This window comes from Fukomys damarensis, unplaced genomic scaffold, assembly GCF_012274545.1.
Source record: "Fukomys damarensis isolate Sample0158 unplaced genomic scaffold, DMR_v1.0_HiC HiC_scaffold_12, whole genome shotgun sequence".
In the NCBI taxonomy this organism is placed as follows: domain Eukaryota; kingdom Metazoa; phylum Chordata; class Mammalia; order Rodentia; family Bathyergidae; genus Fukomys; species Fukomys damarensis.
Window position 1 is genome coordinate 9046699 of NW_022900924.1, and position 13790 is coordinate 9060488.

The following is a 13790-nucleotide window of genomic DNA, read 5'->3' on the forward strand; positions in this document are numbered from 1 at the left end:
AAAAAAAAAAAAAAAAAAAAAAAAAATTAAAAATATTTTAAAACCTAAAATAAAGACCTGTCTAGCTAGGGAGGATGCAGCAGAAAAACTTCAAGTTTGACTCCAGCCTGGGCTATGTAGCCAAGTTCAAAGCTGTCCTAAACTTCACAGTGAGAACCTGTCTTTAAAAATTAATAAAATAATAAAGTAAAATGAGTAACTGAATAACTCTCAGACAGTACAGAAAAGCTTTACTGATGACAGGAGGCAAAAAAACCACTGTCTTCAACCTTGACTTTGAGAAAAACATGGGATGAGGCAGAAGATTGGACAGAGCGGAAACAGACGGTTTTAACATTGCATGGATAACATAAACCTTGGAACCAGCTCCCACCCCGAGTTCTATGTAATGAATTTGAGGGAAACTTTTGATAAAAGTGCTGCTGAAACAATCTCAGCCGCTGGGCACTTTGTGACAGGGATCGAAAGGTAAGCAAAGCAACAGTACAGATCGTGCCAGAAGCTTGAGCAGTGCCATTTTATCAGAAAGCAAAGCTCGGGGCCACTGTAGGGGCAGAGAAGTGGGGAGGTGGGGAGGGGTCAGTCACCAAGCCAGCAGATGACTCGAGATCCCTGGAATGGGGCAGATAGATTTAATATGGGAAGAGGGTCACCTTAGGACTCTACCGATTTTTCCACCTCAATCCTGTCCTCAGAGACTGCAAGAATTCATTCACATCCAACCCACAAACAGTCCAAGCTGAAAGCAGGACACTCACGAAACACCCTGGCAGGAGGAATGAATGGCAAAACAGTTGGGCCTCAGAGCCGGCCAAGAAATTCCAAGTTCCTGCTTTTAAGGCCTCAGCAATGGACAGGTTCAATCCCAGAGGTACAGGTATCCCATTAGAGACTAATTTTATTCACTGTGTGCAATGCACCGATGAAACTCTCCATCCGATACTTCAAAAGAATACTAAATATGAGGATCATCAAGCCTTTGTGTGGGGAAACAACACCCACCAGGATTATGGGCTATGCACACTGTAAACTCCGTATGGAATACTGGAAAAGCTACTGAGGTGGAGACTTTCTTTGGGCTTCGCCATCCCGCTGACGAACATGGAAATACAAAGGCATGATACAGCACACAGATGTAGGAGAAGAAGGTTGTTTCTTTGGTTTGTAGTGGCCGACTTTTCATTTCCACCCTCGGTATGCTGGCAAACACTACATTCCTGATGTTGGCACGGGTTTTGCCAAGTGCTCAGTTCCAGTGAATTCTCAGAAAGAGTCAAAGTGCAGGGAAGTTCCGAGAAGCCCAGCTAGCCCAGTTCACCCAGCCAGCACAGCAGTTTACGGATCAAGGGGCTGAGGTCAGGATGATCAGGACGCCAGAATACACAGGAAGTTTCAGGCCACACTAGCTGCCCCCATGTCCCCACTGGCCTGCCCAAGGGTACAGAGAGCAGAAGCACTGGGCTGAGTTCTCCACCCTAAGATTTCAGCACAGGACATTTCAGAGAGCAGCCCTCAAGGGGAAAAGTGCCACCTCCATTTCCCTAAGGTCCCTTCATCATAAACCAAACTTGCTGCCCAGAGGCTTAGGCAGACAGGAAGGTAGCAGGGAAATAAATATGCCACACTAAGATGATAAAGTCCTCTTCGTTTATTTGGAATGAGGGTGGGGAAGAGGACAAGTGCGAGGTCACGGGCATCTGCAGAAGGGCGCCAGAAGCCGGTACCCTCCAGGCTCTGGCTCTGCCAGAAGGGTTCTTGGGAAGAGGCAGCCAGCTCACAGACAGATGCCCTGGATCTTTCGTGCTGATCATAAAAACGTTAAGACAGTGCCTTTCTTTCCAATCTGCCAGGGCTCCACGGGAAAAAAGCGGATAATTATCCTTCAAGAAACAGAGACAAAGATGTCAGCTGCTTGGCAAACTCCTCACCTTGCAAGACCCCTGCCCCACGCTCTCCCCAGGGGCTCTCGGGGCCAGCGGGATCAGCCCTCGGGTATTTTGCTGCCCTGCTCATTCCAGTTAAGCTCTTCCCCTGCCCCAGACAAGACAGCAGTACTGTGGGATGCAGCCTGCAGATGGAGACACAGGGGCTGCAAGCTGAAGTGGTCTGGCCATGGCCAGGAGTCTAGACATCCAGGACAAAGCTCTTCTCGATATGGTGGCCCCCTCCTCCGGCCTCATTTGGTTCCGAAGGTCATGATCCGGAGACACACCCACATTTCCTTTCAACGGCCTGGAAATGCTGTCTTTGAAAATCAGACTCTCTGGCTTCCTCAGGGTAATAGCACTGCTCCCCACCCCACTGCCGGGTAACGAAGCAGGCGGACAGCACGGGTCCTCCCAGTGCCTCTCCCTGGCAGGGTCCCCGAGGACTTGTCTGAAGAGCTCCTTCCCAGTGCACAGACGTGCGAGATGCCACGCCTTGCCCAGGTGTCACAGGGATGGCTGCTGAGCCAGGAGCTCACCAACCCTGGAGCCACAAGGGAACACAAACGCACCATCAGGAGGCCCAAGGAATCTAGAGGCTTCCCGGAACAGACTCAATGTATCCTTCTTGGGCAGGGTGAGGAATTTCTTTTCCCCTAACCTTACATAGGGCCCCCAGGCAGGGTCACGGCCTCTGCTTGCACAGTTGTCCCAGATGGGCACTTTAACTACCCCTACAAACCGATCCTGTCCCAAGGCCAGCTCCTTGGTGAGGAACTCGAAGAAGCTGGCGCTGTGTACGCGATTATTCTCCGCAGTGTCCACCACACCGATGGAAGAGACGAGCAGCTGGGCGCAGGGCTCTGTGGATCCGCTCAGCACCATGGTCAGGCCAGGCCGCACAGTGACGTTTATGCGCTGAGAAGGACACAAAGGTTTCACAGCTGGGGCTGCAGTGAGCACGACCGGGCACACGGGGGCGTACAGCGCCTGGACGCGCAGAGCCTGAAGGGCCAGGTCCTTTAAGCTACGTGGAGACCACGGCCAGGTAGGGCAAGGGAGGGCAGTGCTAGGCCGGCCCGCAGATCCATGGGGCATGGAAGGCCAGGCTGGTGGGCGAACTAGCGGTCCCTGAGGATGAATCTGGGTCACTCTGTGGAGGTGGGGCGTCGACGGAGCCGGACCCTGGTCCCCAAACCTCCCCTCTCCCCGGTCACCCTCATCCTCGCTCACGTCCACTGGTTTGCCCAGGATGGTGGCGGCGACCTCGCACAGCCGCTTCTCCAGCCCAGCGGGCAAGCGGCTGGCGGGCAGGCTTGTGTCCAGCTCAATGAAAGGCATGTTCAGCAGGACGTTCAACCGGAAGGCGGAAGCAGCCTCAGCGGAGAAAGGACTCACGGTCGGGCCAGCACAGCCAAGAATGGCGGAATGGGCGCCTGGGCGGGGCGTCAGGAGGCTGGGCCACATCGGCGCTCCCCATTGGTCACCAAAGACACAGCCCCATCTCTAAGGTTCCCAGTGCTGGCTCTGATTTCCGGAAGTCCGACCTCCCAAACGGCTAGTTGTGACTCCAGCACCCGCGGATACACCCGGAGTAGAGGCCCTGCCCACCGCACCCCAGCCTTAACGGTAGGGTTGGTTTTTCCTCTGTTTTTCCTCTGCCCAGACCCACCCTGTTCTTAATCTGTAGTCGCTTGGAAGTCTGAACACACACATGTGTAGGGCCTCTCTAATAACTATCACTATGCTGGTTAAATATTTTAAACGAGCTGCCACGATTTCAAAGTCAGGCAACTTCAGAGTTTCATGGAGGAATCTGTGCTTCTCTAAAACAACTTGGAGGCCTAGTAATATGTGTGGGTGTCGGTTGGGGCTGGGCAAATCCCTGGGGCTATGGAATCTCTACCAGGACCCCAAGACTCCTGCCCTCATAGCCTGTTGTGTGAGTGGTGACTCATTGTCCTCCAGGGTATGACAGGGTTATTTAAAACAAAGCTGTCCGTTCAGTTACACATAGAAAATTCTAAGTGTGTGTATTACAAGTGCCTCAATGACAAGGGGATTGGACCAACACTATCATGACTTGTCCTGTTGGTGATTTATTAGAAGATTCACAAAGGGGCTGAGACACAAGACAGGTAAGGTTGTGACAGTCCTGGAGGTGGCAAGTTTGGGACCCAGGTGGCCACAGAGAAGACAGTGGTTAGGGTTAGGAGTAGGCCTGGAAGAGCAGACTGCTCCACAGCACCTGAAGACCAAGAAATAACAGAGGACTTGCCTCTCTGCAAGACGGGTCACGAACCAGCCCTGTACCCCACCTGTGGGGAGACAGTGTCACCAGAGAGGTGAAAGACCTAGGGGACGGGGACCATTCCTGATCAGACAGCTCTTCACCTGGTCACCCTCCATCTGTGATGTGTGCTTAGCCAGAGGAGCATGGCGCCAGCGCCCTGCCAGGACCGAGGGGAGGAAACACTGGGGCTGAGGATGGCAGAGGGGCCATCTGACCTGCACCGGGTGTGGAGAAGTCAGGGAAGTCTCCCAGGAGAAGTGACATGGGCCCGAATGCCCAAAGACATGCATAACAATGTGCTACAGCTCCCTGCAGAGGTCAGGTGGAAGCCAGATATTGGAGTAAACCTGAAGGAAGACACAAAAGGAATGGCGTCATGATGTGTGGAAGGAACTGTGGACCAGAAACGTGGACAAGTCCATTCCCAAGCACACAGCGGCACGGCGTGCTTTAGGTTTCCGATAGGATTTTCCCACTTCCACCACATGCGTGATGGGTTGGGACCCTGGGAAGCCACTCAGTATCCCTAAGTGAGAGCTAAAGAGGGCTCATTTTATAGATGAGGAGACTGAGACTCAGGACACAGACTCCTCCAGAGTCCCACGGCCAGGAAGGTCAACATGAGTGGGGTACTCAGCCCCTTCCCAGGACTCCCGACTATTCAGCAGGCCACCCCACCCCGCGGCACTCACCTGCATCAGTTCCGTGATGGCCACCAAGTCAGCCACAGAGATTTGGGGACCAGTGAGGAAGGCCTGGTCCCCAAGGAACTTGTCCTCGAGCAGCTGCAGGCAACTGTCCAGCTCAGCCAAATTGGCCGACAATGTCTCCGGGGCACTGGCTGATGCGGCAGGACATCCCTGTCCTCTAAAGGCCTGGCAGGAAGAAAGTCAAAGCCAGGCATGCACTCTGGGAGGCCGAGGCAGGAAGATTAAAAGTTAGAACCCACCCTGGGCCACTTAGCAACTTAATGAGTCCTTCTCTCAAAATAAAAGTTAAAGAGGGGCAGAGTGGGGATGTAGCTCACTGTGAAGGGCCTTATTTCAATCCCCAGCACGGAGAGGGGATGACGACACCGTGTCAAAAACCCTCCCTCATTTTCCATCATCAGTTGTTATTTTTTCCTCATCATCCCTGTCTACTGCTTTCTGCTTTAAAGACTTCCTCAAGACTAAAATCTCAGGCCAGCATAGTGGTGCACGCCTGTAATCCCAGCACTCAGGAAGTTGAGGCAGGAGGAGCACCTCAAGTTCAAGGCCAGCCTGGGCCACATAATGAGTTCAAGTCCATCTTGGACGACATAGCAAGACCTTCTCTTAAAAAAACAAAATGAAACAAAATCTAAAAGAAGACAGATCTCAGCACAGAGCTCTCCCCAGTGCAGCAATCATCCTGTCCCCGCTCCCCTAACCAACTCTTAGTTGTACCCCAAATTGCTCAAATGGGACTTGGGTGAATCTGCTGGGATTTAGCTAAAGCGTATGTTCCTAAAATTACAACCAGCACTCTCTGGCATTCCTAGGACCTGATGTTCTAAGGTTCTAAGGTTCCCCATGTCTGAACAAATGCTTAAAACAGAAAGCACCATTCCTGGGGTACCCCGCAGGTATCCCTGCCTCCCCTGGCTCACCTTCTGCCACACAGCCTGGGTGCAGCTTCTTGGGGTTGTGTGCTGCCAGAACAGGGACTCATGCACTCCGACATCGGGGAAGAGGAAGCCACTGTGCTGGTCACTGGATCTCAGATGCTGACCCCACCAGTGGCCCATCTGCCCCGTGTTCATACTCTTGAGGCCTGGGCCAAGCAGAACCTCATTTGAGCTTAGGGACATGGCTGTTCTCTGGCGCAGTAATCCACCCGGCACACCAGCCATTCCAGCCGTGGGTGAGACGCCTGGTCTCCTCCCTGGGCCATATGCACCTCTCATTCCTCTTCCTAGCTCAGTTCCAGGCTATCTGAACTCTACACCTCAGAGCCCCAGCCTCCCTATTCCAGGGTCTCAGTCAAATCTCCTGTCCCGTTCAGCCACACAGCCTCCACCATCTCTGTATTTCTTTTCTGATGCCCAAACTCTGCATTCTTTCTCCTTATTGTGGGTTCCCAGGTCTGGCTCACTTCCACGTACCTCACCCTCCAGCCCAGGCCAGCCTGGAGAGGACTCTAAGCTAATTTGCATGGAGTCAGAGAGCCTCAGTGGAGGGCCAGCTTTCAGCCTGACCAGAGGGCTACTCATGGTCCTTGTGCTAAATGGACACCATCACCCCTGCTGGTTCTCCCCCGAGAAACTGCCTGTGTCCAGCCAGTCCTACTGGAGGTGACCCAAGCCAAGAGTATCAAAGGCAGGGGGGAAGAAGTCACTTGGGGGGGGCAGCCCAGGGGGCTCTGGCTTGGTGCGGCCCTGCCCTGCTGTCCAGTAGTGGCCCTGGCTCCTCCTCTGCACTCTGCTCCAGCTGTGGTTCTATTTTGGCTTGTTTTGTTTTTTCTAATTTATTTGTATATACTATTTTATTTACTATTTATGACAGCTCAAAGAAATCAGGTGCATGGTATTTTATTTCCAAATTACTGAGACAGGAAGACTTTGTGGAAATGGAAAGGGGACCTGGGGATGGGGAGGCAAAGTGGGGAGGAAAAATGATTAAGATGTAATACACATATGCACCAGTTCCCCAAGATTAAAGTAGTTATTGTGTATCTCAAGCATATATGAATTTAAAAACGTAACAAATTAAAAAATGAAAGTAAAAAAAATTACTGAGGATGAAACCAACACAAAGACTAACTTGCTTAAGAGAACACAGGGTCTGATCCAAGGCAGGCTGACTAACAACAGAGTCCGAAGTCTTCACTAGATAGGAAAAGGGCCAACACTCTAGAAGCTGATAGATCATGTGATCTTTCTGCCTAGATTTATTTCATCTCAAAAAGAGAACTAGTAACAATACTCATGCCTAAAGGGCTAAAGGTGTAGGGAAAGTGGGAAGGTTGGGGGAAGGTAATAAGGGAAAAGAAAAAAATATGAGAAAATGAAAAAATGGAAATAAAAGTGTTTGTAAGTGGGGAGGGGAGGAGGGGGTGAAGGGAGGGCAGGGACAAGGGGAAAAAATGAGAACCAAGACCTGTCATATAAAGGTACAAGATCCCAATAATGAATGTAACTGTACCATATACCTAAAATGTATCAATAAACTCAATGAGAGAAGAAAAAAAACCCCAATATTCATGCCTGAGAGTAGTGTGTTGAATAAATGAAGTAGAAACCCACCTCCTTTGTGTAGGTATAGAATTGGCTTTGATCAATTTTTTTTTTTTTTTTTTTTTTAAGGAACTCACTATGTAGCCCAGGCTCGAACTCACAGTGATCCTCCTGCCTCAGCTTCCCAAGTGTTGGGATTACAGGTGTGCGCCATCACAACAAGCTAGAGGTTTTGATCAATATTATCAGTGTCTTTTTTTTTTACCCTGTACTGGGGATGTAATTTTCTCTGTTCAGCCTTCAGTTGATGTTGTTCTGCCCTGGGGGACTTGTGGGTGTCAGCATCCATGGAACAACAACCACCCCCACTACAACCACAACAACACCACCCTGGGAGTTTCAGCTTGACTAGTTCAGCGTGTGTAGGACAGGGCAGGGACAGGCCTTGCAGAGACAACCTGGCTCAGGGCCAAGGATTCATCCTGTGCAGAGGGGCTCTGGGGGGGATTTGGAGGGGCAGAAACAAATCCCAGGAAACTTCCTGCTGCATGGGAGGGTGAAGGAGGGAGGTGGTGGGAGAGAAGTTTGAATATTAACAGTGATTTCGCCAAAATTAAGAGTGAACCAGCCCCTGAGGTGTTCAAAGGCTCATGTCTTCTTCCTGGAGCTCTCCGGTGGTTACCCTGAGCTCTGCACACCTGTGATCATCCGTAGCAGAGGGGAATTCACCGTGAAGATAAACGGGGCTGACACTTGAAGGTTCTTGTTTGCCTTGAGAGGGTCTGTGTCCTTTTGGAAAATTTGCCGAAGATATTTTTACAAGTTGGTTGAAGCCCACTGTCTCCTTCTATTATAAATTCCCTTGTCACACATCTCCCGTCCGGCCTAATGGAGAAGGAGTTGAGTTGAATTCACCTGCTTTCTTCTCCCAGCCAAGAGTCAGCCCCATTGCTGCCACCTGTTGTGCGAAACTGGGGGCAGTGGACCTCCCTGAAGAGTGACAGCCTCTTCAGGCCTCTGAAGAGGAGACTACCCCACACCTCTCCCACCTCTTGGGGACCTGTGAACAGTTTAGATTCCCCACACCCCACTAGACCTTGGAATGGCTTAATCCCATGTTATTTAACTCCAGGGGCACAATGGGTCCCAAACCGAGGATTCTCTCCCTACTCAGTTTCCCACCCTAAATTAAGTACACCCTTGAAGTCCAAACTGGCCCAAAGGTGCTGCGAAGATATAAAATTACAAAGATACCCCAATAAAAATTCAATATGGAAATGTCCTCTTATAATAGGTTTCCAAGTGTGAAATTCAAAGATAAAACTAGAATCTGTTTTCATAGCTGGGTGGGGTGGTATATGACCATAGCACTCTAGGAAGCTGAGGCAGAAGGATCAAGAAACTTAAGCCTGGGGCTAGGGATTTAGTGCAGTGGTTCTGCTGCCTGCCTTGTAAGCACAAGGACCTGAGTTCGATCCCCAGTACCAAAAACAAAAACAAACAAACAAAAACCTTGAGAATGGGCACCTTAGTGAGACCCTGTCTCAAAGTAAAATATGAAAAAGAGCTGGGAATATAGCTCAGTGGCATAGCAGTGGGTTCAACCCCCAGTTCTACACACACAGACACACACACACACGCACACACAGACCATTGCCCTTTAGGTTCAAGTTCCAAAAAAGAAATATGAAAGTTTTAAGGTAAAAGTGTTACGCATAACGCTTAGCAGGCCTGAGGAGCAAAGGGGACCCCAAACTAACATGTTTTGTCGGTAATCTTTAAGTAAAAAAAAGGAACTCAGTGATATTTACATTTATAATCATTTATTTGGTCTCAGACCTAAAGACACTGGCCTCTATTTCTAGAACAAGGCTTACAGCATTACATCAGAAAAGGAGACTTTCTTTAAACACCCTCCTGCCTTGGCTGAGACCTGGTTTAAATTAAGAAGTTTGTTTGTTTTTTAGATGGCAGGGGGCTCACTGTGTAGTTCAGGCTGGCCTTGAACTCACTGCAAATCTCCTGCCTCAGCCTCTGAAGGGCTGGGATTACAGGTGTGTGCCACTGAGATTGGCCAAAAGAAGTTATCTTTCCTGAGTTTGTTTCCCAAATTTCTCATGTGGCTAAGGCCCCTGAGGAGACACCTACCTACCATCTGTGGTGGATGAAGTAATGGTCAACTTGGCACGCCCAGCTGAACTGAGTCAGCCTGGCTCTGCCCACCTGAGGATTGTTGCCAATGGCATAAAAGGAGAACTGGAAGGGAAGATTTACACTGCGGATCTTCCTAGAGAAGCTGCCAAGCCTGGTTTTTCTGATATGAACTTGGCTGTTCTCATGGTTGGAGGAGCTCAGGTCCTTGCTGTTGCTGGGAATGGCTGTTGTTCTCATCAGGGGGAGCTCTGGTCTTCACCTTGAGCCTCACTTCCTGGCTCCAGTGCAGGTCCCTTTGGGCCTTCCCCTGGCTGGACTTGAGGAGGACCTTTCCTTGGGCTCTTGGCCTTCAGCTGGACTTGTGTGGGGCATTCTGTGGAATCCAGGCACTTGCTGGATTCTTTGAGTCTCTAGAATGGATCTCTTGCACTCTCCATTAGATTTTTTGGTGAATATTTTAAAAACAGTCTTATAAATTATGAGTCCTATATTAAATCTATTCCCTTGCAAACCCCAACTACAACAAAATTGGTATCGAGAGAAGGTGGAATGTTATGGTTTGGGTCTAGATGTCCCCCAAAGCCTCATGGGGTCATAGGTGGCTTTTTCAGAGGTGGCTGAATCTAGAGTGTGTGATGCTGGGATTAAGAGTTATTGTTATTACTAACCCAGTACACTGATGGTTTGGCACCACCCTAAGCCCAGGAGCCTGGATAAGGTAAAAGGGGCAGAAAGATGCTGTAAAAGATTCCCTTGTTGCTTCCACTACCATGTGAGTACCATGAACTGTTTCTCCTCTGTGGTGTCTGTCTGCCATGGCACCTACCTTGGAGCCAGCTGATTAAGGACTGAAACATCTACAAACTGTGAGCTAAATAAACCTTTCCTCCTTTAACTTTGTGTGTCGGGTGTTTTGTCTCAGCAACGAGAAAAAAGTAATTAATACACCATCTGAAAAGAACAAGAAGACATTTTGCAGTTCCAGTGTAACTTCTAAGAAAAATGTCCGTAAACATCATCACCGCCGTTCCCCGAATCTCAGGAGTAACTCTTGTGTTACACACGAAGATCTGTAGACCCAGACTTGGTGCAGGTGCCTACCTGCCTTCTTGCTTGAAGGTGTAACTCTCCCTACATCTTCTTTACAATAAAGTCCTTCAGCCTGAATGCATGACCTCAATTCTTTTGTCAAAGGCACAAAAGAACCACTGAGGTTCCTGAGAGGCTGCTCCTCATGGCACCAGGAGTCAGGACCCGATTTCCAAGGGAAGAAGAATTAAAGCCCAGGGCCAGGGATTTAGCTCAGTGGCACTGTCTGTGCCTGCCTCACAAACACAAGGTCCTGAGTTCAATCCGTGGTACCAAAGGAAAAAAAAAAAAAAGAGAATTAAAGCCCAAAACATTCAAAAGGGGTCCCACAGCTACCAAAGGCCAGGGTTGTTACCTTCCTCTCATTGTGTACATCATCGTGATGCCCTCAGGAGGAAGCCCTGCTGTGTTCCTGGAGATGCGAGCTGGTGGACAGCTGCATCAGGGCAGTGTCCGTGTATGGAAAGTCATCAGCCCCTGGGCTGGTGGTGTAGAGTTCAAGGGCTTCAGAGTGAGGAGCCCCGGGCGGCCCAGGTCTATCTTTACACTTTGTGCCCATTTCAACCTTCATCCTAAAGTGGGGCCCCTGGTATTACTTCTCTTCCAATTCCCCGATCCTGGGTCAAATTCTCTTCAATCTGCTGACCCATCCTTCTTCCCCTGTCATTTTGCCTCTGGATGAAGTGGCAGCTCCAAAGAGAAATCTCGATTCTAGAAAGCAAGGACCCCGTATTCCTCGACTACTCCAGTGAGTAGTTCCTTGGGCAAGCTTCGTTCCTCAGCCCTGCCCCTGGGCCCCGTAGGAAGGGTGGGCCCTAGGGGTCCTATCTGCCAGGGTCCTCACCCCATCTGCCCAGTTCTTTGGGTAGGTGCACCCCACTCAGCCAGGTCCTAAGGGATCTTGCTCTTGCCTGAATGACCTTTTCTCTGCACCCCTGCTCAGCACTGTAGGGACAGGAGGCAGAAGAACGTCCCTGTGGCAGGCAGTGGAAGAGAGCATGTTGGGTAGTTTGCTACTGCTCTCTTGGATGGCCTGGGACTCACCCCCTGCTTTGTGGATACGTTGCAATGCTGCCTCCTTTTCCCAGTCTGTGTCTTCGGTGGTGACTCGATAACTCAGTTTTAAAGGTGGTGGCAGCAGCAGAGCGTCCCCTTACCTACGTGGCAGCAGAGGAATCTTGTGTGTTCAGGGCCTGGCACTGTAGATGGTGGGTGGGAAATTCCTCAAGCTTTCTGTCCTCCCTTGTGTTGTGCCTGCCACTTTCTCACACTAGGTCTTCGTGGAAACTTCTGGATTGAACAGGGAGACTGGGAGCCATTCTCCTTTGGATCTCTGGAGGTCAGCTGGGTTGTGGCTGGACCCCTCCTGTACAGTTGTGGTAAACGTCCCAGTGGAGCTGTTTGAGCTCATAGTGCGCCTTCATGGGATGGACGGGGAGGACCTGACACAGAAGACCTGGGAATTCTCAACTTTGTCTCTGAAGCTCTGCCCACGAAGGTTTCTCTGCAGAACCCCATGTCTAGTGAGGAACAAGACAGGTCTCCATAGACCTCCCCCAGGGCACTAGATGGGGACTGTGCACCCTCAAGGGCATTGGGACCTCTTCTCTAATGTTTTGCTGTTCAACTGCTATGATCTGCAACTATCTTCTAAGTCCTAGGTACTTGGACACGTAGGGTGACTTCCTATGCTCTGTACTCGAGGCTGAGGTGCAAAGCATCATAAAATTTCCCTCAGATGGCTGTAGCTCCCTCTGAAGACAAACCTGCAGATTGAACTGTATTCAAGAATTATGAGGCCATCTTTGAGGGCCCACCTTCCTGATCTGCATGGCATGGTCATTTAGGAGGGAGATAGGATGATGGGTCTGATTAAAAGTGGCTCTTTATACTTAGCTAAAGCTTGTGCTTTTAATTCTCTAGCAATGGCGGTGGCCCCAGAACATACAGCTATGGTAGAAAAGTGCCAGTAGGCGTTTTTGTATGGTGTCTTTAGTAACTTCCAGTTATGTGGCACTGTTGGCAAATAGGAAATGCTTCATCCTAGGAGGTATGAGCATCCCCAGGTTCATCATCAACACAGGTATAGGGCAGGAAAAGCTATCATTTCTGATTTCCACATCCACAGCCATCCGTATCATACACAGTACACACCTGATGTTAAAGAATAGCTTTGCAGGCCAAGCCCTGTAGACCCAGTCATTATATCATATATTATATCATCATATTATATATTATATATCATCATCATATTATACATCTGTTGAGTCTAATTCATTTTCTGGGAAGCCCCCATGAGAGTCATTTAATTTTTCAAAACATAAGATAGCAGTGTAATCCAAGTGAACTCGTTCTGCACTAAGCCGTCTATATTCATGTTGTACTGCACAGTCTGTGCTCAGCGTAACATTAACCTTTTCTAAGAGTTATTCAAACACATACTGCTTGGGCTGGGGATTTAGCTCAGCGGTTCGGTGGCCTGCCTTGTAAGCACAAGGACGCGAGTTCGATCCCTAGTACCAAAAACAAAACAAAACAAAACACATACTGCCTTACCTCAGCCTAAGTTTTGAACATATCTGGTATCTCCTGCTCAGCAAAGGGAAAGAGGCCTTTCCTACTCAGAGCACTATCATTAAAGTGCATTCTGTTGGGTTCTCAAGCAATTACAGAGCCTCTACTGGATGGTTAGATTGGCCCCTGAATGTTGCAGTGTGTGAAGGAGGGGGCTGTCCACATACCCAGCAGTCAGCATGACAATAGGCCTTGGAGTCTGTGATCCCAGCCCATAACAGGTGGTAGCGAAGCTAGTTCATGGTTACGAAGAGGATGAAAAAGTAAAGAGTAAGGGAACTATGATGCGTGTTGCTTAAAATGTTTGGTTTAGGTCTTGTCTATTGCAGAGGTGAGGGGCTGCTGTCCACTCGGGCCACTGTGAGTCTCCAGGAGGATCAGGGGATTTTCCTTCCTGTGGTAAAAGCACAGTTTGACACTGGCAAGTGTGGGAATACAACGAATAGTTGGGACTACAGCCTTAGGGGTATCCATTATCCCGTTAGTCGGGCCTTCACTTGGTGGTTTTACCCACGTGTTTCATGGAATTTTGCTCAAAGTTGCAAGGGGTTCAGAAGGT

At 49.6% G+C, this 13790-nt stretch overlaps 1 protein-coding gene across 1 annotated transcript; it reads right to left on the reverse strand.

Moving 5' to 3' along the window:
• Window positions 1-1751: 1751 nt before the first annotated feature.
• Ddt (D-dopachrome tautomerase) lies at window positions 1752-3371 on the reverse strand. The gene is made up of 3 exons (XM_010604022.3): window positions 3159-3371; window positions 2668-2843; window positions 1752-1880 (listed from the first exon to the last, which is right to left on the reverse strand). The coding sequence occupies exons 1-3, from the start codon at window positions 3264-3266 to the stop codon at window positions 1808-1810; spliced, it is 357 nt and encodes a 118-aa protein (XP_010602324.1). The 5' UTR covers window positions 3267-3371; the 3' UTR covers window positions 1752-1807.
• Between the last annotated feature and the right edge of the window lie 10419 nt (window positions 3372-13790).

Excerpts from the sequence above, each read along its gene's own strand:
- Ddt (XM_010604022.3), bottom strand. The coding sequence starts at position 3,266 with ATGCCTTTCATTGAGCTGGACACAAGCCTGCCCGCCAGCCGCTTGCCC. Across the intron at positions 2,844-3,158 it reads TCCTGGGCAAACCAGTGGAC|CGCATAAACGTCACTGTGCG; the intron begins GTGAGCGAGGAT and ends TGTCCTTCTCAG. Across the intron at positions 1,881-2,667 it reads CTGGCCTTGGGACAGGATCG|GATAATTATCCGCTTTTTTC; the intron begins GTTTGTAGGGGT and ends TGTTTCTTGAAG.